Genomic DNA, 23,656 nt, shown 5'->3' on the forward strand with positions numbered 1-23,656 from the left:
AAAAATACTGTTCTTTGCTGATATAAAATTCTCAAATTCATTATTTTTTCAAAGCTGAATACTTTTCTTCATAGAGTCCTGACACAGAGTCCCTGAAATATGTTAACCTGAAAGGCCAATGGAAAATGGACTCCTAAAAAAAAACCCTTTTACACAAAGGCAGACCATGGGTGGGTAAGACTTTTTCCACAGAGGGAAAACTGACATACTCCAAAGGATTAGAACTTCTAACGTAGCCCTAGAACTTCTGGGGGGGGAAAAAAAGAATAATATGGTGATCTTTTTTGAGGGAGTTTAAAGAAATCTTACACGTAAGGGCTAGAGAAGAAAAGTTCTCTTGGAATTAAAAAATATACGTATTTCTCAAACAGTATACATATATTTTTTCTCTATTTAGGCTCTAGGTTTCAAAAAGAAAGGACAGGGTCCTCACCAACCATTTTTAGGGCCCTAACTGAGTGTTTATGAATCTTTTCCAGAGAGAGAAAACTGGGAAACACACCAATTTTTTTTATAACATCATATCCTAGGGTTTTTGCTAAAGGACACTGAATAAGATGTTTAATTCTTATTTCTACTTGTTGGTCAGTGGTAAGTAGAAACACACATGACCCCAGATGGCTGGGGCAGGGGGTTCCATGCCAATGCAGAGGTGATGTGACTGAGGCCTTTTTAAACTGCTTTAGCAGCTGCCAGGACACAGCAACCCTACTACTCACCAGGCTTTCTCAGTGGCCACAAATCACCATGCAGATAGGCAAGAGAGAGCAACTCAAAGCATCCCTCCCCAAGCCTGCCACAGACCAGCCCGGGAAGCCTTGCCTGGAGACTCTGGGCCTGGCTATGCTACACACAAACCTGGTAGAGGTACAGGGACTGAGGTTTCCTTTTCTCCTCTGATCCCAACACAAGTCTGGAAACACTCTTCTCTTAGACATATTTGATAACATTTTCTTTTCGAATTAATTAACCTCTTTTAAGCCTTTATCACTATACAACATATTCTTAAAGAGGTCATCCTAATCAGCACGTCACTCTGACTCTATGATATGTCATAGGACAGAAGCCGAAGATGATCTGGTCTGTTCCCAAACAACCAATCCACTTTACGAGAGAATGTTAACAGTTTCCTTTTTCTCCCTATCTTCTTTCTTCCTCTTGTATGAACTGTTTTAAAACTCAGTAAGCCTAGAGCCTCAGGCCAAGAAACCAAAGAGGTAAGTGTTTTAGGACGAGAGAAAGGACCCCCTTTCTTTTGGGCATAGTATCCTCTCTTCTTCCTTAGTTTATTCTCTGCCTGGTATGTAACTCCGCAATGAGCTCAAACTTCCTTATCTGTCCCGAGAATGGAAAAGAGAGAGGGTAATGGTGTAGAGGTTGAAGGGAATTTACGTGACCCACAGAATTAGAATTAATTCATATCAAGATGCCCAAGGCACTAAATCAAAGGAAAGTAGATCCTTTGGGGGAAAAAGAGAACCTTTTAATTCCAGATGGAATAAGCTCTATGACCCTTCACCAGCCCCTTAATTGCTCTTTACTTTAGAGCTGCCATTGACTCTGTGAAAACAGTTAAATGTCTGATTCCTATTCTGAAGCCTCAGGAAGAACATATTATGGTCTACAGATACTAGGTTTGCTTTTATTCTTAATTCAAATGAATTGGGAGGCTTCCCTGGTGGCGCAGTGGTTAAGAGTCCGCCTGCTGATGCAGGGGACACGGGTTCGTGCCCCGGTCCGGGAAGATCCCACATGCCGTGGAGCAGCTGGGCCCGTGAGCCATGGTTGCTGAGCCTGCGTGTCCGGAGCCTGTGCTCCGCAACGGGAGAGGCCACAGCAGTGAGAGGCCCGCGTACCGCAAAAAAAAAAAAAAAATGAATTGGGTTTCAGATCATTATTTATTCTAGAGATTTGAAAATCCGTTATTCTAGTCTATTACTGGGATAATGCAGGTGACTATTTACCCAGAAGTACTACGTCCTGAACTGCTGTGCTGTCAACAGAAATAATAGTCGTTAGTATGAGGAGCAATAATACTAGTGACACTTTTGTGCTGTTGGATACACGGGGAAAAGAACAGCCACTGGATTTTAACCACTGGAAGGCAATGGAGTTGGGACATGGGGAGGAAAGGGTCATAATTGCAAAGGGAGCATCCCTCCATCAAGAATTCAGGGCACCTCAGACAGAAAAGGCCAGGCAGAAAACTTCAGCTTCTTCCCCCTCATGTTAGTTAGATCTGGCCAAAGCATGTAGCACAAGCACTGACGAGCAGCACTGCTAAACACCAGCCAAGCTCCCTCATGCTAAAGCCAATCAGTTAACCTTCATCCCAGCGTTTGTGGAGGAGCTCCGTCTGAAACCACATGAGAGGGAAGAGAATCTTCAAATAGGACCACCAAGGGGATGACCACCAGGCAGACAGGCTCATGACCGGGAAGCCACCTAGCAGTAGAGGTGAAGGGCGTGAACTCTGTCCGGCCACCAGCATTTCAGCATCATAACAGAGCACATCTGTGTGCCCCACAGCGGAGCTCCATTTAGCAGTGGGATTGAGTAAAGCATAAGGATGGGGAAACATTACTTTTAAATGGATAAAATCAACACTGGAGAGCAAGGCCTGATCTGGAACACAAACGGATACTCATGTTAACACCATGAGCCAGACCACTGATGATGAACTGCTGTGGCCAAGAAAGCTTGGAGAAATTAACAAATGAGTATTTGGTGAGCGCTAAATACTCACTGGTTATTGAGGGGGGGTCATAGAGATATAAATATTTATATAAATATATTTTTATATATATAAATATTTAGATATATGTTAAGACGGTAGCAATTGGAGAAAATTAGAAATCTGTGATGTGGGATGATACACGATTAAATGGATACCACCTGGACATGCCACAGAGTTAGAGCACAGAGATGTCTAGAATTCTGTAACCTCATCTGAAGAAATCATCTCTCTTCTGATGGGCATTCCTCCACCTGGAGTTTGGAGCTGCACCCTCCTGTCACACCCTGCATCCACGTGGGCTTTCAAAAAATCACTCCCAGGAGAGACCTGTTGCTCAGCCATGTTATTAAATGACCCATTAATGTGATTCTGATGTCTGAGCATCACTCTGGAATGTCTGTCGAGATTCCTCCCAACTTGGTAAGCAAGTAACAGAGTGGGATGAAGTTTGAGTTCCAACTGTGGTCTTCCCTGTGCTGTGCTGTCAAAAGCCCCAGTAGCTAATGTTAATCCCTAATCTTAATGATGTTCTTTTTCGTTGTTATTCTATACTCTTCAGAGTAATACATTACACTTGTTTTTCCATCTGGCCTTTTCTTCATACTTCATTTTTATAATTAAAAAGAGGGGACTTTGAAGCTAAAAATCCAGAGACAGAGATAAATAAAAAGGTCAAAATCTTTATTCTTGCAACAGAATCCCAAACTTGATACACGAGAGATCAGACTGACAATTCTCTAGCCATGCTCAAATTCTCCTCAGGTTTATTTAAAGAGTAGAGTAAGAAAGTAAATGCCTAAGGGTCTTACCATTACTATTCAGCGTTTTCATGATAACTTCCATCTGTGCAAATTCATAGTTATAGTCTGGTTCCGAGGAAGCCTCACTGGCTGCATCCAGGTCATGCTCTGGGGGGCCCGTTTCTTTTTCAAAGTCTTTCAACCAATCTCGCCGTTTCCTCTTAGGTAAATTAATTCTGTGGGGTTTTTCACCATTAGAGAAAATCAACGTGTTTTACACTCAGATAAGAGAAAAGGTGTATGAGTGAACATACTAGTGAACACAAGCTGTTACCTGAAGAAGTGGTTATTTCCCCACAGGATTCTGTCCCCGTGCCACAGCTGGGTGGTGCTGCACACGAGGGTGCCGTTTACACAGGACCTGAAGGAACACCAGGGGGGCTACATCAGCTGGATGGTAAAGAGCAATAAACCTAGACCCAGGAGCCAAAGAGATAACTGGGGGAACTTTCTCTTAATAGGCATATTCGACTAATATCTAAAGAAGGAATAACAGAATTGTAAACACTATCAAAATACACGATCTAGGCAAAAATGATCAAGGGATGCTGATATCCCTCAAAGACAGACAACTGGACATGATGTGCTCCTGACGGAGATGGGCAACAATGCCTATGGAACATTCTTGTCCATATTTGAGTTGAACCTGATCAAGCCTCTATATCTAAAACCAATTTAGGAAATAGAGAGGGCAGTGGAAGATGTTAAATGACGCCATGGGATGCAATGAGCAAAATGCTGACTATGGGAAGCAACTAGGTGTCTGCAGCAAATAAAATGCAAGGAAAAAAAAGTGGGGGAGCAAAGGAGGGGGACCCATGGGCTAAAAGAGTCCCAAGGGACATAACAATCAATGAGAATGGTTAAATCTTATTTGGATCCTGATTTCACGAAACAACTGAAAAAGAACCTTTATAAGACAACTAGGGAAATTTGAACACCGCCTCAGTGTATGATTAGTAAGGAATTATTGTTTATTATTTTAGGTGCGATGGTACGGAAGCTGTGTTTAAGGATACTGGTCTTTTAGAGATACAAGTGGAGATATTTATGGATGCAAAGTTACAATATCTGGAATATGTTTAAAATAACCCAGAGGGGAGGGAGGAGGTGATGTGGAGAACATACAAATAAAAGATAAAACTGTCTAAGAGCTGTCATTTTTGAAGCTGGATGATGGCTGTACGGAGGCTTGTTATACCATTCTTTCTACTCTTCTGTTTGAAATTTCCCATAATAAAAACTCAGGGAAAACATAAAAAGAATACCAGGTTTAAATCCTAAACAGCTACCAACCAAATGGTAAAATCAATCAAGGGGAGGGAGGTGAGGGGATGGGTGAAAAAGTTTAAGAGGGATTAAGAGGTACAAACTCCCAGTTATAGTGACATATAGTAACTACAGTGGTGACCATTATGTAATATCAATATGCTGTATACCTGAAACTAATATAATACTGTAAGTCAGTTACACTTCAATAAAAACAAACAATTAGAGGTGGGGAAGAAAATTCTGATAGTCTTTGTTATACTGTATATATTATACCATAATGATGTACATTGTGTCTGTGGGTTTATGTTGGTCTATGTATCCTGGACTTGCCTGAAACAAATCTTGAAGAAGCAACTGTCCAGCGGACGTTTGCAGGTGGTCTTTCAACAGTGCAGCTTTCCTCACATTGTAACTTTGCTACAGCTTACTGGATATCAAGGGGCTGTGAAGTCAGTAGCCTAAATAAGTCACTATAAAAGATTTTGTAGGATTTGCTGCTTATTAGAAGATCTCAACAATCGATCCTTTGATACAGTTAAAGCACTGTCACTGTGAGTTTTTTTAGGGGGAAAGGAAAAGTCCTCCAGAAATTTTAGCATGCACAATTTTAGTCTTCTCATAAATGTTTCCTTTACCTAAAAAAGAGATTTTGCTGGCATTTAAAAACAATACTCCCTAACATCATACAGAAAAATAAAGTCAAAATGGATTAAAGGCCTAAATGTCAGGCCAGACACTATAAAACTCTTAGAGGAAAACACAGGCAGGACACTCTATGACATAAATCACAGCAAGATCCTTTCTGACCCACCTCCTAGAGAAATGGAAATAAAAACAAAAATCAACAAATGGGACCTAATGAAACTTAAAAGCTTTTGCACAGCAAAGGAAACCATAAACAAGACGAAAAGACAACCCTCAGAATGGGAGAAAATATTTGCAAATGAAGCAACTGACAAGGGATTAATTCCAAAATTTACAAGCAGCTCAGGCAGCTCATAACAAAAAAACAAACAACCCAATTCAAAAATGGGCAGAAGACCTAAATAGACATTTCTCCAAAGAAGATATACAGATTGCCAACAAACACATGAAAGAAGGCTCCATATCATTAATCATTAGAGAAATGCAAATCAAAACCACAATGAGGTATCATCTCACACCAGTCAGAATGGCCATCATCAGAAAATCTACAAACAATAAATGCTGGAGAGGGTGTGGAGAAAAGGGAACCCTCTTACACTGTTGGTGGGAATGTAAAGTGATGCAGCCAGTATGGAGGTTCCTTAAAAAACTAAAAATAGAACGACCATAGGACCCAGCAATCCTACTACTGGGCATATACCCTGAGAAAACCATAATTCAAAGAGTCATGTACCACAATGTTCACTGCAGCTCTATTTACAATAGCCAGGACATGGAAGCAACCTAAGTGTCCACTGACAGATGAATGGATAAAGAAGATGTGGCACATATATACAATGGAATATTACTCAGCGATAAAAAGAAACGAAATTGAGTTATTTGTAGTGAGATGGATGGACCTAGAGACTGTCATACAGAGTGAAGTAAGTCAGAAAGAGAAAAACAAATACCATATGCTAACACATATATATGGAATCTAAAAAAAAATGCTTCTGAAGAACCTAGGGGCAGGACAGGAATAAAGACGCAGACATAGAGAATGGACTTGAGGACACGTGGAGGGGGAAGGGTAAACTGGGAAGAAGTGAGAGAGTGGCATGGACATATATACACTACCAAACGTAAAACAGATAGCTAGTGGGAAGCAGCCGCATAGCACAGGGAGATCAGCTTCGTGCTTTGTGTCCACCTACAGGGGTGGGATAAGGAGGGTGGGAGGGAGATGCAAGAGGGAGGAGATATGGGGATATATGTATACGTATAGCTGATTCACTTTTTGTACAGCAGAAACTAACACACCAGTGTAAAGCAAATATATTCCAATAAAGATGTTAAAAAAATTTTTAAATAAAAACAAAACAATAAAAGCAAAACAACACATTAGGGGGATAGTTAATCAATTAATTAAAGTTTAATTTGCTATAAGGGCTGTCAAGTGAAGTTTGATGGAGAAAAATAATGAGTATCATTTTGAGTTTTAATTTTTCCGTAAGTTACTTTTCTCATATACTCTCATTATCTGGCTCCTAATCTTTAGGGGGACTTTTAAGCTCAAAGTTATGGAATAAGGAAAATTCACAGATGAAAATAATCACTCTTCTGTAGTAATATTTCAAGTCTGGTGGCTAAGTTATTATTGATAAAAAATACCCTGGAAATACCATCTTAAATGTTTTTAATCTGTCGTACACAAACACGGTAAAGCTTTGGTGTGTATGTTTTACACTAACATGCTCCCTTTATTCTTCAAAATGACTCTCAACATTGTGACTCAAGTTTCAAAAGTCTGTTTCCCATTTATTTGGAAATATGAACTGATTTATTCATCTGCAAAAATGGAAAATGAGATCAGAATATATATGTATATGTACATCTATTGTGAAAATTAATAAAAGGAAACCTCAACTAAAGTTGGAGTCAAGAGGCCTGAAAAGGGAACTCTCATACCCCAACACTCATCGTCAATTATCCCAAAAAGGAAGATGTCAGTTACCCCAACAGGAAGAGACCTACCTTGCACCCCCAACAGGACGTGCAACTACTTTACTACCCCAGCAGGAGGAAGGAAGACTTCCTCTGTGCCCAGCAACAAGCCCAGCCAATTAAAAAACACCACAGCTCAGTTAATGAGAAACTGTTGTCACCTAACTTTTACTTTCCTCCAATGAACTTTCATTTTTGTTCCCTGCTGATGACTTCCTTTCCTTGTCCCACCTTCCCTACTATAAAAGCCTTCCATGTTGTGTAACCCCTGATGAGATGCTGCCCAATTCACAAATCATTTAATACAATTACATCTTCAAATTTACTCAAAATTTGTTTGTTAACACTATACATATATAAATATGTACATACATACATACTTTTGCCAAAAAGATGAGTTTTTAAAAAAAGTTTTATAGAATACTTATCTCTTCTACCTAAAACACAGACATTCAATAGTCAGTTTTTTTTTGTTTTTATTTTCATTTTGGATGATCTGTCCATTGGTGTAAGTGAGGTGTTAAAGTCCCCCACTATTATTGTGTTACTGTTGATTTCCTCTTTATAGCTGTTAGCAGTTGCCTTATGTATTGAGGTGCTCCTATGTTGGGTGCATATATATTTATAATTGTTATATCTTCTTCTTGGATTGATCCCTTGATCATTATGTAGTTCCTTCCTTGTCTCTTGTAACATTCTTTATTTTAAAGTCTATTTTATCCGATATGAGTATTTCTACTCCAGCTTTCTTTTGATTTCCATTTGCATGGAATATCTTTTTCCATCCCCTCACTTTCAGTGTGTATGTGTCCTCAGGTCTGAAGTGGGTCTCTTGTGGACAGCATATAGATGGGTCTTGTTTTTGTATCCATTCAGCAAGCCTCTGTCTTTTGGTTGGAGCATTTAATCCATTTAAGGTAATTATCAATATATATGTTCCCATGACCATTTTCTTAATTGTTTTCGGTTTGTTTTTGTAGGTCCTTTTCTTCTCTTGTGTTTCCCACTTAGAGAACTTCCTTTAGCATTTGCTGTAGAGCTGGTTTGGTGGTGCTGAATTCTCTTAGCTTTTGCTTGTCTGTAAAGCTTTTGATTTCTCCATTGAATCTGAATGAGATCCTTGCTGGGTAGAGTAATCTTGGTTGTAGGTTCTTCCCTTTCATCACTTTAAGTATATCATGCCACTCCCTTCTGGCTTGTAGAGTTTCTGCTGAGAAATCAGCTGTTAACCTTATGGGAGTTCCCTTGTATGTTATTTGTCAGTTTCCCCTTGCTGCTTTCAATAATTTTTCTTTGTCTTTAATTTTTGCCAATTTGATTACTATGTGTCTTGGCATGTTTCTCCTTGGGTTTATCCTGTATGGGACTTGCTGCGCCTCCTGGACTTGGGTGGCTATTTCCTTTCCCATGTTAGGGAAGTTTTCGACTATAATCTCTTCAAATATTTTCTCGGGTCCTTTCTCTCTCTCTCTTCTCCTTCTGGGACCCCTATAATGTGAATGTTGTTGCATTTAATATCGTCCCACAGGTCTCTTAGGCTGTCTTCATTTCTTTTCATTCTCTTTTCTTTATTCTGTTCCACAGCAGTGAATTCCACCATTCTGTCTTCCAGGTCACTTATCCGTTCTTCTGCCTCAGTTATTCTGCTATTGATTCCTTCTAGTGTAGTTTTCATTTCAGTTATTGTATTGTTCATCTCTGTTTGTTTGTTCTTTAATTCTTCTAGGTCTTTGTTAAACATTTCTTGCATCTTCTCGATCTTTGCCTCCATTCTTTTTCCGAGGTCCTGGATCATCTTCACTATCATTATTCTGAATTCTTTTTCTGGAAGGTTGCCTATCTCCACTTCATTTAGTTGTTTTTCTGGGGTTTTATCTTGTTCCTTGATCTGGTTCATAGCCCTCTGCCTTTTCATCTTGTCTATCTTTCTGTGAATGTGGTTTTTGTTCCATAGGCTGCAGGATTGTAGTTCTTCTTGCTTCTGCTATCTGCCCTCTCAAGAGTCAGTTTTTAAGAAATATATTTCCCCATTGTTTATTAAGGCATCTAAAAAGCCCTCCGGAAATTCTAGGAAAAGCAGTATGATCAAGAGTAGAAATGTGTCACTCAGTGTCCTTTATTATTTTAAACTCTGAATTATAATTTTAAAAATTCAGTTCCTCATTCTCACTGGCCATATGTTAATTCTCAAGAACACTATCTCAATAGTGGCTACCAAAATGGTCTTAGCAGATATAGAACTTTTCCACTATCTCAGAAAGTTCTATTGAGCAGCGTTATTCTAAAATGAAACTAAAAATAATTCCAGAGCAAATCAGAGAGAAATGTAATAAGCTTCATCTCTCTTACTTACTGATTACTTTTGTGATCATCTGTATCTTTAGAGGACCCCTATCTAGGTGCTTACACACACACACACACACACACACACACCTGAACATACATATGAACATATCACTTTGCCGTTTATAGTACACTCTTATTACAATAATATAAAAAAGAAAAAGTTATGGAAACTGCCTGGTTTGGTAACATACCCAAGCCAAGAAATTAGCATTAAAAAGTCATTTCTACTTGAACACATGCCTGGGGTACTTGGAAGAAGCAAATATAAAATCTCTTTGCAGGAATTTATGTAGCCTCACTCAAGCCACAAGACTCCTACAGATAAACCGCTGAAGAGGAGCACATCTAAAAAATCATGAACTGCTTTAGGAAGCAAAGTTATCAGCAGATACAACAAATAGTTGGATTGAAGCCCCAGCAACTTCAGAGAACAGAATTTCCAAATAAAGGCAATAAAATAAGTAAAAATAAAATTATTAAAGCATACAATGGAGTAAAAACAAGCCTCTACCAATAGAGACCAGGCATGTCTAAAAAAGGACTTCCTAAACTTCTACAAATGAAAAACAGAGACACTGAAATTAAAACTCAGTAGAATGTGGTTAAGCAGCAGGTAAATCATGACAAGAGAGAACTGGTGGACTTGAGGACAGATCTGAGGAAATACTGACTATCCCTTCACGCCATGCCCCTCTTTTGCTGTGTCTCCAATCCCATTTCGATCTGCACAACCAAGATTCGGCCTGCTTCCTCACCTCCTATTCTTTTTTCTTTGCATTTTTTTCTTCCATACCCACAACTGCATGGTACTTAAACATTCCATGGTTGTCAATGTCTTCCTAACTGCTATGTCCGATAGAAGCTCTTTAGCTTCTACTTTGACCTCTTTCTTAAATATTCTCTTCCCTTAGATTCCATCACTGTATCCTGCTGTTGCCTCTGTGCCTCTCTGACTCCCTTGTCTCACCCTACTTCATGGTTTATCTTCAGACCATCCCATAAACATTGGTTTAACCCTTCCACTATTCACTCTAGACCCACTTTCAAGACAGGCAACACTGATTATGCCCAGTCTGTATCTTTAGGGTAGTTTTCCTGCCCTAAATCCAATGTGCAACTGGAAATATTCACATTGATATCCCAAGGACACCTCAAACTCAAAGTATTCCAAAGTGAACTCATTACCACTCATTGCTTATCATCCTCCAAACCTGTTCTTCCTCTTGTATTTCTTATTTTGATTTAGTAGTGCCACTGTTTATCTCGTCTCCTAAGACAGAAATCTAATATTGCTCACTTCTTTTCTTTTACTGAGTTCCCATCCTGTCCCCAAGCACATCGCTTAAACGTCGCTGACTCTCAAGTAATTCTGAAATACATTTTGTTCTTCACTTCTTTTGCTACTGCTGTGTTCCCACAACAATATCGTAATAATATCCTAACAGTTCTCCCTACCTCCAGTCCTTCAAACCCCACACACTTTTATAGTGATCAGATTTGCAGGTTATAAAGATCACTTTAGAAGGAGCACTTATTTTCCTGTATAATAACAATTGTTTCTATATATTCTCCTCCACCAGGCTTTGAGTTACTATACTTGGGCATTCCCAGTACAGAGCCTAGAGGAAGTATACTGAATGAATGAACCACTGCCCTGAGGTTATAGGAAAGGAGGAGATTGGACAGGGTGGGGAAGGACGAAAAGTAGGATAAAAAGACATGGAAGTAAAATCAGGTATGAGGAAATCTACCGAATAAAATCATTTTCAGATGTAGTGTTAAAAGAGAATATGATCAAATTATCATGCTGTGTGTGTGTGTGTGTGTGTGTGTGTGTGTGTGTGTGTGGCGTCTGTGTGTGTATACACACATAATTCTGTCAATTTAAAAAAAAGTATGTAAAAATAATCCAGAGCTTCTAATAGGGGGATACAGCATGAAGCTAAAATCTATTTGAACTTGGAATAAGTAAAAATTAAGGAATGGTATCATTTCACCATTAAATATCTTAACAATCTATCACTATAACAGAAGGCCTACAAAATTCATGAATCATGTATGCTACTATTGCTAGTCTCCGTTTTTCATCACTTAGAAATGTATATGGGTGATATTAACAGAATAATTTGAAATGAATATAGTTTTCTTCATAAAAATGTGTGTTCTGAATTATGTGAGTTAAGGAATACTGTTTTAGGACTTCATTTTACACGTGATTATAAAATAATTCAAGACATCATTTAGTAGAAATTAAAAAGTAAATATATTATCCTGTCAATTCTCAAATTTTTACGTATTATAGCCTAGTTTAGGAATTTTTCATATAATGGAGTTATCTGATTAACTGCTTTTCATACAATGCATTACACTCGGTAATAACAAATAACTTTATTCAATAGTTATGTGTGTCAGGCACTGAGCCAAGTGATTTATATGTTTTGTCTACTATTAGCCTCATTTATCATATGAGGGAATTGCAGATTAGATAAAAGAAGTATCTTATCTGAGATCACCCAGCCCTCAAGGCAGAATCAGCCACCCTGAAGCTGGTGCTTGAAATCTTGCTTACACAGCTCTCTACAAGCAGAAAGCAAAAGCCAGTGTAGCCTTAACTCTGATATAACTAAGCAAACAGACAGAAAGGGTCAGTCTACTCCTAAAAACAAGGCACTTGAGCTATGTTAAGGAGCTGCTCCTTACCTTTAAGGGACATTTCTTACCTTGCATTTTCTTTTGGAGTGAGGGTGACCTCTCCATCAGAAGCAATATCAATCTCACAGTGCTCAGGCTGAATTCCTATCCCAAAGAGCTGGATGTCCTGAGAGGTATCTGCACCTACCCTGGTATGGTCCTGGCAACAGATCATTAAAGAAAGAAAAACCTACCCTTACAAGTAACTCAGCAAAAGTTCATCACAATCAGTTCGAATAACCCAACAGCACATGCATGACAACATTAGATGAATCAGATGGAAAATGTGAGATCTGGCGCACTGTAGGTCAAAAGCTTACCTTAATACACTAAATGTAAAGTATGATTAAACACTATAAAGAAAAAAAACCAAACCCTGATCAACAGTGATTAGCTATTATTTTAGAACGTAAAGAAGTCAGACTTGATAGCAGAATACCTTGCGCTCCGGTTTTAACTTGACGACTTACTGTCTATGTAACCGTGGGCAAGGCATTTCACTCTCTGAGCCTCAGTTTCTTTTTTCTTTTTTTTTTGCAGAACCAGAACAATATTATTAATATGATCTAATGAGCAGGATTCTTTCTCAAGGATCACCTGACTTACCGGTGAAAGTGCTTTGAAAACAGCTCTATAAATTCAAGAATCATTGAAAATAGTTTCATGGAAAGTCATATTTTCAAATATGTAACTTTTAAAGTGATTTAAAAAATAGCTGAGTTTCTAATACCAAATTACAGAGTACTGAAGCCTGTGGATTATACAATGTACAGATTAGCATGATTTTTAAGTCCCTCAAACCTCAGACATGTGAGGACTGTGACCCCTGGTGACTCTGCCCACTGCTCATCCTCTTTGTTTGTTCTATTGCTCTAAAAACCATGCAGTCACTGTGATAATAATACTTCCCTATTCAACAGAGAAACTGAAAGAGGCTTGGTCTTTCAAAACTAAGATTTCAGAAACAATTCCTTACCCCTTCATCATTTCCTAAATGAATAGATCTTAAGTCCATTAGTGGACTCTCAGTAAGTCAGGGGCTATTTGTGCCATATTTGTTTCTGGAAAAAGTAGAATCAAAAGGATGACAGAAGCCTGAGGTTCCTTTCTTCACTTCTAGCTTATTCTCCACTGCCTTCTGTATATTCACGAGGCAGCTCAGAATCCTTAACGAAGCAGTCTGAGAACTGCTGCACTGAGCCCTGCAGCCTGGTCAGCGGCAGTACCCTGAGGCCGAAGCCCCAACCCAAAAGGCCACGCCCATCTCCACACCTGAAGGTGATCATAGGACCAAGAGTTATGTCCTGAGCATACAGGCTTGGGAGGGATGGAGATGGAAGAACCCTAGCTGTCTAATCTTCCACAAGAGTCTGCTTTAGGCTAGTGATGATCTCGAGATCTCCTTAGAATTACTCAGAAGCATAATGGTGACTCTCCAGAGCCTCTCAGAATCCTGTCACCACAGCCAGGGATCACTGCGACACCTTCCATTGCTCACTTGTGCCCCTCTGATGGAAATCAGCCCAACTGCACAGCCCCAGTACAATGCAATAGAGCTGGTTTTCACTCCTAACGGTAACTTGACTGAACTACCAATCCTCTTACTTTTAATGAGAGCTAAGCTGGATACAAAAAGCAAAATCATGGGGACAGGCACCCAGACTCAAGTGGGAATCGTACGTGACGGAATCGGGATTGCAACTATCTATTAACATACTCTCTTACCTTTAAATAATAAACCAGAAGTTCGTTGAGAGCAGGGTCTGCATTCAGGTTGACTAGGTAGCACTTGTCATCCCCCACCTTGATACCAGACGTCTCCAGGGAAATCCCCATACTTTCAAGTTGTCGTTGCCTCTCCTGTGCACAGACACAGACAAAAGCAGGGAAGCTCTATTTGTTGCTCTAGTCGTGAGATGTATCCGTGGAAAGCTTAAGGCACTATTTCTGGGGACAAGGCCAGTGAAATTACACATTCTAATCAGCTCAACCAAGTTTAGTGAGATCCTAAAACGCATGACTTCTTGTGTCAGTGTTTTAGGGGCACCAAGGATGAACCAGGCACCATCCTGCCCTTAAGGGCTTCCTGTCCAGTGGAGGTGATAAGACCACACAACTAGAAGTAAAAGAGGAGAGCCCTGTGCCATTGGAGAGGAACAATGTGCTGCGGGGCTTCAAAGGAGGGAAATCATGATGGGTTAAGAGTCCAGTAAAGGCTTCAGGAAGAGAATGCATTTGAGATGGTTCTTGAAGCACAAGAAGAATTTCAGTAGGAAGAAATGGGAGAGCAGCAAGATAAGGGCAGAGTGTTCTAGGGGAAGGGCAGAGGAAAGCACAGTAAAGACTCTGGGCGCACTGGATGATTTCAGGTGGGAAAGTCAATGTGGGAAAGTAGTGGGAGATGGGGCTGGAAGAGCAGGCTGGGTCCCTTTTGCAGAGGGCCTCAAATTCATTCAAGTTATTCAAGACATATTTATGTGTTAGGTACAGATCTAGGGCTGAGCATATAAAAGCAAACAAAACAAAGCTACTCCTTTCATGAAAACTTATATTCTAATGGAAGGAGAGAGACCATGACAAAACAGACAAGTAAAATACAGAATTTCCACAGGTGATATGGGCTATGAAGAAAAATAAAGCAATGTAGGAGTTATAGAAAGTTAGGTATATGTTTGTGATATCTACAAGGCATATAAGCAGCAGGCTGGACTAGGTTCCAGTTACTGATTTCAAGCTACCTGATTGGGATGGTCCAATACTTACAAGTGGTCAATGAGATTAAACTGTTCATGAAATGTACAGTGTAGAGGTTCATCTCTCTCATACACACACACTCACACGATTAGTCCTTGCTTTTTATTTTCTCAAGTAAAGTTCATAACAGCATTTGCTAACAAGCTGAAGAATCAAGCACACTGAAAAAACTACTGATATGCTGCATGTTGTAAATTCTCTGCCAATCAGGTAGCTGCATGCTTTGCCAGGTGATCTAAAACCACAGAACAGGTTTCTGGTTAAATGTGAAAAGCAGAACGTATTAAAGATGTTTCCTGAACCATGCCTGTACAAATTCAGTGCTCTGCAACACTTCTAGCAAATACAGGGACCAAACGGTAGTTAATAAAAAACAATGAAGCCAGTGTCTAAAGAGGATCTTTGCAGGCTCTAGTTCAGTAGAAAGAGGTCCTTAAAGGACGTTTTGAGGATGATAAGTGGCTATACAGAAAAGACAGCAAATGAAAAAGAATCACTATAGCACAGGGAAATATATTCAATATCCTGGAATAAAACACAATGGAAAAGAAAAAATATATATATAAAAAGAATGTCTACATGTGTATAACTGAGTCACTCTGCTGTACAGCAGAGATTGGCACAGAATTGTAAATCAACTCTACTTCAATTAAAAAATAAAATTTAAAAAAAATCACAATATTTTAGGCCCAAGTTATCAAGCTACCTGTGCAATTTCTTCTGTTTTCCTCAGCTTCTCTTCCCAAGTCACTGTTAGTTCTCTTATCAGCTTTTCAGACTCTTCGAGCTTCTCTTTCAGTTCAGGGGCCTTCATAGCCTTTAAAATGAAAGCAGAGAAATCTGATTTTCTAATTTTTTCCACCCTTGTGTACAAGACAATCCCTTATTGTCCTTCCTAAGCGGTTATCAACTGCCTGTTGGAAGCAATTAAGCCACACACTGTCAGGGGGTTTTAGACCTTTATTAATCAAATGAAGTGAAAGAGTAAATGGCTGCTACTCTTTGAGGGAGAAAGAGAAATTCCAGTGCCCTGAATTAAATTGATACAAATCATCCCAGAGTAATTTTACCCATCGTACTTAAATTTCACATTTAAAGACCTAAAAGATGCTAAAGTTCATCTTCAAAATAGAAAAGTATGAGAACAAATTACTTAAGTAGACTTCTTTTTCAATAAGACAGAGATCAACACACATCACTTATAAACACATTCCAGTTATATTAACCTACCAGGAAAGGTGGCAATTCTTCTCATTTATTTTAAAATTTGAGTCTGGGCCATTTGAACTACTTTTCTTATTGATGGTAATAAACTTAGCATATTTATTACTCACTTGGAAATAGGACTTCTGCTTAAAAAGGCAGTCATTTCCCTCTGTGTTTGCTCAGTGAGAATAATTAAGGGGTCTAAATATAGCTATATGCAACTTAAGAAATTTGGGGGGCCTTTATTTGGCCACCACATATGCTTTTTTGACACCCTATAGTCACATGAGCTTCTGCAGAGTATAACCCTATGACCAAGAAAGATGGCAGAGCTCGGACAGGAAGCTGAAGTGGCAATGATGTGGAGGCCGGCTCAGGATGCTTGAGTCTCACTCTGTTAACAGAGCCTGGGAGTGATATTTAGTGCTGGGTCCAAGGGGACACACATGAAAATTCTACATGAACCTGCTGTGGTTCCTCTGCTCCACCCTTTGGCCAGGCATTGTTCCAGCTACCCGCCCTAGATTACATGGTCACAGTGGAAATGCAGATTCACAGAAAAGAGGGAGGATGGAGACCATCCACCTACAGACAAATTCCAGAGCTATTATACTCTCCTCCTAGGATCATGACTCTCATCAAAGTTTATCAGCATTTTGAGTTTTCAGGTGTTCTGCTACCCTTCTTGGCATCGATTTTTAAAAAATTATGCGTGATGTACTCAGTGATGATTATGATGATAATCACAAAAAGAGCAACATTTATCGAGCACTTACCGTGGGCAAGTCATTGTGCTAAGTGCTTTCCAGTATCAATGTTGTACTAAGGGTTAGCGAAAAAAAATTAATAAAACACGCCTCTTGCACTTTAGGAGCCCGTGGCCAAGAAGACGAGAAAGACATATAAACAAATAGTTATAATGCAACTCCGTGATCACCAACAGATGGAATATTCAGATCCCTGGCTTTGACTTCCTTTTCTTTGTGGGGTCAGAAGACAGTGGTATGAAGGAATGTGAACTTAGAAGCCTTAGGTACACATCTGAACCCTGGCATGTGGAAGCATGTGACTGAAGTTAAGGCATTTGACCTTCATCTCAGTCCTGTTACTATTTCAGTGAGACAGTGCCTCTCTGGCAACAGCTATTTGGAAAGGGTTATGGTTATTAAAGTCTGGGTAAAGCCAAGGAAAGATGGTAACAATGCAAAATGATTTTGCTCCCTGTCAGGAACTGATAAAAAAAGATAAAAGGAGATTTCTGAATTTTTCCTAATGCTAACTATTCTTGACCACCTTGTCCTCCACGACTTAATGAGGAGATGATACAGAACTAACTTCTCTGCAAATGGCAAGGCTGCGTGGGAATGTAATCTACAATGTTAATCAAAGCAGCATATTTGGGTCTTAGGATTTCACACTGGAAGAGATCTGGGCTCAAGGGCCACCTGATTGACTGAAGCAAACAGGCAATAGCAGCACCTCTCTTTCAATTGTCTGCTTCCTTGACTGTCAGTTCATGGGACGGAGCCTTGCATTATACGCCTGCGTCTTCACAGTGCATAGCACGGAGAAGATGCCCATCAACTCAGAACTACTGAACCACATGAGGCGACCCGGAAGTGCAAGTGAGCTCGACCTCGCCTCGCCACTCAGACACCACGAGCCGGGGAGCTTGGATCACAGGGAGAACCGGGCTGACCATACCTCAGCCTGCGAGAGTTGCTCTCGCAGTTTCTCCACTTCCTCCCGCAGCTCCCGGATGACTTTTGCGTTGGGATCCTCATTCACAACGGCATGGTTAACGATCCTTTTGGCTCGATCGGCATATCTTAGTGTGGAGAGGGTCTCTTCGTAGTTGTCTGCTGCTGGGCTAATGGTGGCGATCATAGAGGTCTGGCTGTTGCCCCCCAGATTGTCCTGCAAAATATTTCAAATAGCATCTTAGGAAACAAGGCCCATTCCACGCACAACACATGAGGGAAGCAGCACACATGCACGGATGACCTTCGTGCTAAAGAAAACTCAGTGTGGAAAAGGGTTTGTATTTCACAAGTAAGTTTATGACAGATGAAAGTGGTCTCTCTCTATTCACGTCAATGCACAATGCCTGTCAAACAGCATTATTAATGGAAAAAAGGCAACAGGAATGAGTTTTCATCCTGCATGTTTAGGAATCAGGATAACAGTATTGTCAGGAGTTCGTTGTGTAGTATTTTGCACACACTTCTCAGCTGTCACCACTGAAACAGCCAATTTCTAGTTGGAAAAGAACACGAGAACAATGAATTACCTTAAGAAGCCAAGTGAGGACTGAATCGCGATAAGGCACAAATTTGTTTTTACCCTTGCCAGCTGCCTGGTCAGCCAGCGATGAGATAACCAACCCCAAGGTTGTAAGTGATCTGCCAAGAGAAAAATTAAAAAATTAGTTTTATGGAGTATTTATTTAGTTTTCGTAAAATAATAATCCTTCTAGATAATAAGTATAAAATTATAAGTCCCAGGCTTCCCTGGTGGCGCAGTGGTTGAGAGTCCACCTGCCGATGCAGGGGACGCAGGTTCGGGCCCCGGCCCGGGAAGATCCCACATGCCGCGGAGCGGCTGGGCCCGTGAGCCATGGCCGCTGAGCCTGCGTGTCCGGAGCCTCTGCTCCGCAGCGGGAGAGGCCACAACGGTGAGAGGCCCGCGTACCGCAAAAAAATAAAAAATAAAAAAATAAAAAAGTCCCTAAAGCTGATATCATCAAGTCTACATTCATTTGTCAAGAAACTGAAAAAAGGGAAAACAAAAAGTAACCCCATTAATTTAAAAGAATGAATGTAGAATCCCTGTAGAGTCTATTCCGATCAATCACAGAACCTGTGAAACATACATTTCAGAACCTGGAAACATACATTTAAAAGATCGCACTAGAGGGCTTCCCTGGTGGCGCAGTGGTTGAGAGTCCAACTGCCGATGCAGGGGACACGGGTTCGTGTCCCGGTCCGGGAAGATCCCACATGCCGCGGAGCGGCTGGGCCCGTGAGCCGTGGCCGCTGGGCCTGCGCGTCCAGAGCCTGTGCTCCACGACGGGAGAGGACACAGCAGTGAGAGGCCCACGTACCGCAAAAACAAAACAAAACAAAAAGATCGCACTAGAGAATTATAACTTACTTCAAATATTACGTTTAAAGTCTCAACCATTTACTCTTTGAGTCTAACTTGGACCACTCTGGCCTCTGATTTTCCCAGAGTAACAATGTAACTTGCAAAGCACCCTTCCACTACAGTTACAAGGTACATCCTGTTCATCTGCTTAAAGCTGGCAAGCTTATTTCAATGTGGAGTTGCTACAGTTTAACAAAGAACTACCCAAGCAGAATCTTGGAAGCCTTCCCAGGCCTGCTGAATCAGAACCAGTTAAAGGCATCTCCAGGTGATTCACATGCACATTAAATTTTGAGAAGCCCTGGCTGAACAATACCCAAAGTGATACATACATTCAGGTGCCAGGCCTATGAGCCTCAAAAGTGGTCCTGGGACCAGCAGCACCAGCACAACTTGCAGCCTTGTTAGAAATGCACATTCTCAGGCCCCACCACAGACCTACTGAATCAAACATTCATGGTGGGACTCAGGAACCTGAGCTTTCACAAGTCTTCCAGGTGATTCTGATGCAGGTAGAGTTTGAGAACCAGTAGTCTAGGCTAATGAGTGTCCCGGGGTGGTTAATACATGTTCTCTGCACTTGGAGAAAACATCACCATAGAAACAACAGATTTGTGGTATTGAGGGATGAAGGACATCCTTGTATCCTAGTTAAGTACCAATTGCTCTTTTAAAAGAAATCAACTGGATTCCAAGTTTAGCAGCCAGAAAAGAGCAGTCTCAGGACATCTCCCGGGACTGCAAGGAAAGTTACATGATATCATAAAGACAAAACCCTTTGTAAATGATTAAAAAATTGAAAGCTACTACGTATTTATAAAAGACAAGGAAGGACACAAATCAGCATGTGACTAGAGCTTAGCAACTGAAAGACTACATAGCTTTCTTTCTAATGTTAACAATAGATTTCCATTAAATAAGTTGAAAGGAGTAAAAGCGTATTTCCCACCACACAATATAATTCTCCAAAGGTGAGTCACTGGAAAAGTCATTGAAACACAAAGCAATTCCAAGAGGCAAAAATGAGTCAGAATTTTAATAACCAACAGCCATTACTGCCAAGTGACATAAATATGTGTATCATAATTGACAAATTTAAAAGTTAAACAAATCCACCCCAAGAGAAATGAAAACATATGTCCAAACAAAAACTTGTATAACAATTTTCATAGCAGCAATATTCACAACAGCCAAAATGTGGAACCAGCCCAAAGGTCCACCGAATGATGAAGGGAAGAATAAAATGTGGCATGCCTTGCGAAGGAGTATTATTCAGCCATATGAGAGGAATGAAGTTCTGAAACATGCTACAACATGGATGAACCTTGAAAACTTATAAGAGAAAGAAGACGAACACAAAAAGCCACTGGCCTGGGTTGTATAGTGCCCACTCCCCACCCCCAAATTATGTCCACCGGAACCTTAGATGTGACCTCATTTGGAAATAAGGACCTTGCAGATGTAAGTAGTTAAGATGAGATCATACTGGCTTAGGGAGGGCTCTGATCCAGTGACTGGTGTACTTAAAATAAAGCCATGAGAAGACACAAAGACACACAGGGGAAAACAACTGGTGCAAATGGAGGCAGAGACTGGAGTGATGCATCCACAAGCCAAGGAGTGCCGGCAACCACTAGAAGGTAGGAGAGAGGCATGGAAGAGGTTTTCCCTCTGAGTCCCCAAGAAGGAACCAACCCTGCTAATCCCTTGATTTTGGACCTCTGGCTTTCAGAACTGTGAGAAAATATAGTACTGTTGTTTTAACCCTTCCAGTTTGTGGTAATCTGTTATAACACTAGGAAACTGATACAGCCATATACTGTTTGATTCCATTTATATATGAAACATCCAGAAGAGGCAAACCTATAGAGATGGCAGTCGTGGTTGCCCGGGGCTGGGGAGGTGGGGGGAAGGGGGAATGATCTGGACACCAGGTTTCTTTTGGGGATGATGAAAATGTTTTAAAATTAGTTTGTGGTAATGGTTATACAGCTCTATGAATATCATAAAGCTACCGAACTGTACACTTTAAAAGAAATTTTAAGAAAAATGGCATGTGATATATATGAAAAAGAGGGAAAAAGGAGTTCAATATAAGGCAAAAACACATTTCTGCTTTAGATATAGAATACTGGGCATTTTTCATATTTTGTTACTATTGAAATGAAATTTTCATTTGGAAGCAACTCTTTGGACTATCCCCAATTTTTCATACCCAAATGCAGCAGATATTACTTTAATTCATACCAACTACAAAGAGCTCAGCGACTCAAGGGTCAGTATCGGCAATTCTGAGGTTAACAGTGGTCCTACAGCTCTATAACTGATTCAGTTAGAGAAGCTTAACACTTGTAGAAGCCATGCTCTTTACCTAACGGTGTGCATACAGTCAAAACAAGAACTTCATCCGAACCTAATATGGTCCTCTTGGAACAAAAAGAAATAAACTGCAGAATGAGTGGGACTCGGTGATGTCGGAGAGGTCACCAGGTTATCCAGTGACGAGGGGTCCATGCCACCCCCCCCTTTCTGGGTTCCCCCCTGCAGTGATCCAAGGGCATCTAGGATGCTAAAAACCATTTGAAAGTTCAACGTCTGAAAGCTGAACACCAGGCTTACATATTTTAATAGGAATTTTATTTCCAGGGACCTTAAAAATATAACAAAATAACAAATTATGGACGCTGCTAGCCCTGCTGTTTCAGCCTGGAGGCAAACAGGCAGCTCATGGGTGTCAGAATGGGGTGGGAGTGTTTTGCCAATTTTAGGGGCTGAAAACATTACTCCAGGAATCATTCTCATTCTAGGAAAGCACCGCTCCTTTCCTGAACCTGCTGGAGGTGGAGACAGTGAGGAAGTTCCTAATGGTTAAATCTCTCACCACGAGTCCTGGGGCGGGGTCGGGAGGAGAAGGGGGAGGGGCTGGCTGCGGAGGAAGGAAGACTTAGGCCAGGGGATAACATCTATAAACAGACAGCCAGGGGCTTCCCTGGTGGCGCAGTGGTTGAGAGTCCGCCTGCCGATGCAGGGGACACGGGTTCGTGCGCCGGCCCGCTGAGCCTGCGCGTCCGGAGCCTGTGCTCCGCAACGGGAGAGGGTACAACAGTGAGAGGCCCGCGTACCGCAAAAAAACAAAAAAAGAACAAAAAAAACAGACAGCCAACTATAACAAGGGAGAATTCGGGATCAGAAAGAGAGTAAATAAAACTCAGGAGGATCAAAAATAAAACTCAGGAGGATCAAAATAAAAGTGGCTTGCTGAAAAAAAAATTGTCATTTATATGTATACATACAGCTGATTCACTTCACTGTACAGCAGAAACCAACACAACATTGTAAAGCAACTATACCCCAATTTAAAAAATTGTCATAATTCAACTTTTTTTTTTTTTTGCTTTTCTATACCTTCCTTAAACCTACCTAGTTTCCCTTGAAACTCCAATCACCAGATTCCTTCTCTTAGGAGTAGATATGATGTGATGTGAGTTATCTATAATGTCTAGGATGGATTTCAAATCTATTTTACCTACGTTTCCAGTGATCTTTTTCTAAGATCATAACTGTAGGACTTATTAAACTTTGAGTCAGCCGTGTATGCATTGCTCTTTCTACTTAGACTGTGACCACCGTGGCAGCAGAGACTGCTACGCCTGGCTTACAGAAAGCACGCAGTCAATATTTGCCAAGTTACTACGCTGAGTCTAGAATACAGTGAAGAACAGAAGACGAACCTCTTTCTACAAAGGACTAATTCAAGGCCGGTTTGGGTACACTCTGTGGGTGCTGGCCCAATATCCATTTTCCCCTTTCTTACTTGCTAACGGACACCTGATTTTGCTGGGAAGGATGAACCAAGCTAAAATCTCTACAGAGTCCTCTGCAGCTCGGAGAAGCCATGAAACACAGTTCTGGCCAATGAGATATAGGGAGATATTCCTGGGAGGGGCTTCCGAGCAGGCTATGGTTCTCCTGATAGAAAAGGTACATAGTCAGCTGACAGAAGCCGGTGGTCATTTCCCCATCTTGTCTGGAACACAGATATGGATACAATGCCTGGAATGGTAGAGCTGTCTTG

The 23,656-nt window shown here is 40.6% G+C and overlaps 1 protein-coding gene across 1 annotated transcript in view; it reads right to left on the minus strand.

Annotated features, from left to right (window-relative positions):
- KIF13A (kinesin family member 13A) overlaps positions 1-23,656 on the minus strand; it is a 215,783-nt gene that overhangs the window by 41,758 nt on the left and 150,369 nt on the right. Inside the window, 7 exon segments of the mRNA XM_073810392.1 lie at positions 3,547-3,713; positions 3,812-3,898; positions 12,504-12,634; positions 14,200-14,334; positions 15,935-16,045; positions 18,139-18,351; positions 18,725-18,836. Of these exon segments, the coding sequence (XP_073666493.1) occupies positions 3,547-3,713; positions 3,812-3,898; positions 12,504-12,634; positions 14,200-14,334; positions 15,935-16,045; positions 18,139-18,351; positions 18,725-18,836 (956 nt within the window).

Source organism: Tursiops truncatus, chromosome 10 (genome assembly GCF_011762595.2).
Source record: "Tursiops truncatus isolate mTurTru1 chromosome 10, mTurTru1.mat.Y, whole genome shotgun sequence".
NCBI classification, from domain to species: domain Eukaryota; kingdom Metazoa; phylum Chordata; class Mammalia; order Artiodactyla; family Delphinidae; genus Tursiops; species Tursiops truncatus.